Here is a 1,218-nt window from a genome sequence, read left to right as displayed (position 1 = left end):
TTGCTGACCGCATTTCAGGATAAGCTGCTTATCCTGAAACGCACAAGCTGCCCCAAATAGACTCTAAAACTAATAATTTATATTCAGTACAAATTCATTAGAACAATGTTTTATATAGGCATTAGATTATAAAATTTGTCATTTAAGATGGCACAGTTTAAAATTACAAAGAAAATAGAGAAAGCAACAAGATTACTGTAACCATTTCATTGCTGCATAAAAAAAAACATATTTAATAATCTTATTAAATTATATTCATAATAAGGATTTAAACAGTTACAATAAAACTGTGGAGTTTTTTTTTTTTTTTTTTTGGCTTGCTATGCATGAAAATTAAACCACATCAACAATATTTACCTTATCTTCCTTTGCATATATACCTCAGTCCTCATGCATGAGGATGATTAATGTGCGGTAGTTGTATGCATATATTGAAGAATTATCAATGGTGGAGGGGGTTGGGGCCGCTGGGAACAAATCTTTTCTCCACGCCGTAACGGGGATCGATCTCGTTGCCAGTGTCGTCGCGGGCGAGGGTTGGGTTGGGCTCGTGAGCGGCGGCGACTAAAGTGGTCGTGCTATGTCCATGATAGCTGCTCGGATGAGAATGATGGTGATGATGATGGTGGCTTGAATCTTTTGAGTGGAGGAGTTTTCGATGGATGGATGCATGAGCAACGGAGCTCGGTTGTCGAACATGGCATGTTCCTGGGATTGGGAGGACGAGTAGGAGGATGAGGAGGAGAAAGAGAGTGGTGATGTGAGGTCTCATGATCAATGCCATGAAGATGAGAATTTGAGGAGACATTGAAAGGGTAGAGTCATGGAAGCCAGAAATAATTGAGGAAGAAGAGAGAGAGAGAGGGATGGCAGTTGTTCAATTTGCTATTTTTAGAGCTGGCTTAAGGCATTAAGGCAAAGGTGTGGGGGCAGGAGGGAGAACTCTATCTAATTTAACTGCACGCATTTCTAAGTATGACCATTGAACATTTATGCATTTATAAAAAAAATAATTTTTCAGAACATTGAATAATCTGCTGATAAGTTAGGAGCGGTGACTATGATAAATTTTTAGTTATTTTGAAAAAAGTTAGACCGTTGCCAGAAAACTGCTACTGCATCTAGATAGGTGCGGTGTGAAAACGTTGTTTTCAACGTTTTAAAAACACATAAGCTGCCAAAACACAGTTTAACGAAACAAACTAGGTGCGTTTTGAA

At 38.6% G+C, this 1,218-nt stretch overlaps 1 protein-coding gene across 1 annotated transcript; it reads right to left on the bottom strand.

Annotated features, from left to right (window-relative positions):
* Positions 1 to 442: 442 nt before the first annotated feature.
* On the bottom strand, positions 443 to 784 carry LOC110033440 (inactive protein FON2 SPARE1-like). The gene has a single exon (XM_020737414.1). The coding sequence runs from the start codon at positions 782 to 784 to the stop codon at positions 443 to 445; it is 342 nt and encodes a 113-aa protein (XP_020593073.1).
* Between the last annotated feature and the right edge of the window lie 434 nt (positions 785 to 1,218).

Source organism: Phalaenopsis equestris, unplaced genomic scaffold (genome assembly GCF_001263595.1).
Source record: "Phalaenopsis equestris unplaced genomic scaffold, ASM126359v1 Scaffold001185, whole genome shotgun sequence".
NCBI classification, from domain to species: domain Eukaryota; kingdom Viridiplantae; phylum Streptophyta; class Magnoliopsida; order Asparagales; family Orchidaceae; genus Phalaenopsis; species Phalaenopsis equestris.
This window is presented reverse-complemented; position numbering and strand designations above follow the sequence as displayed.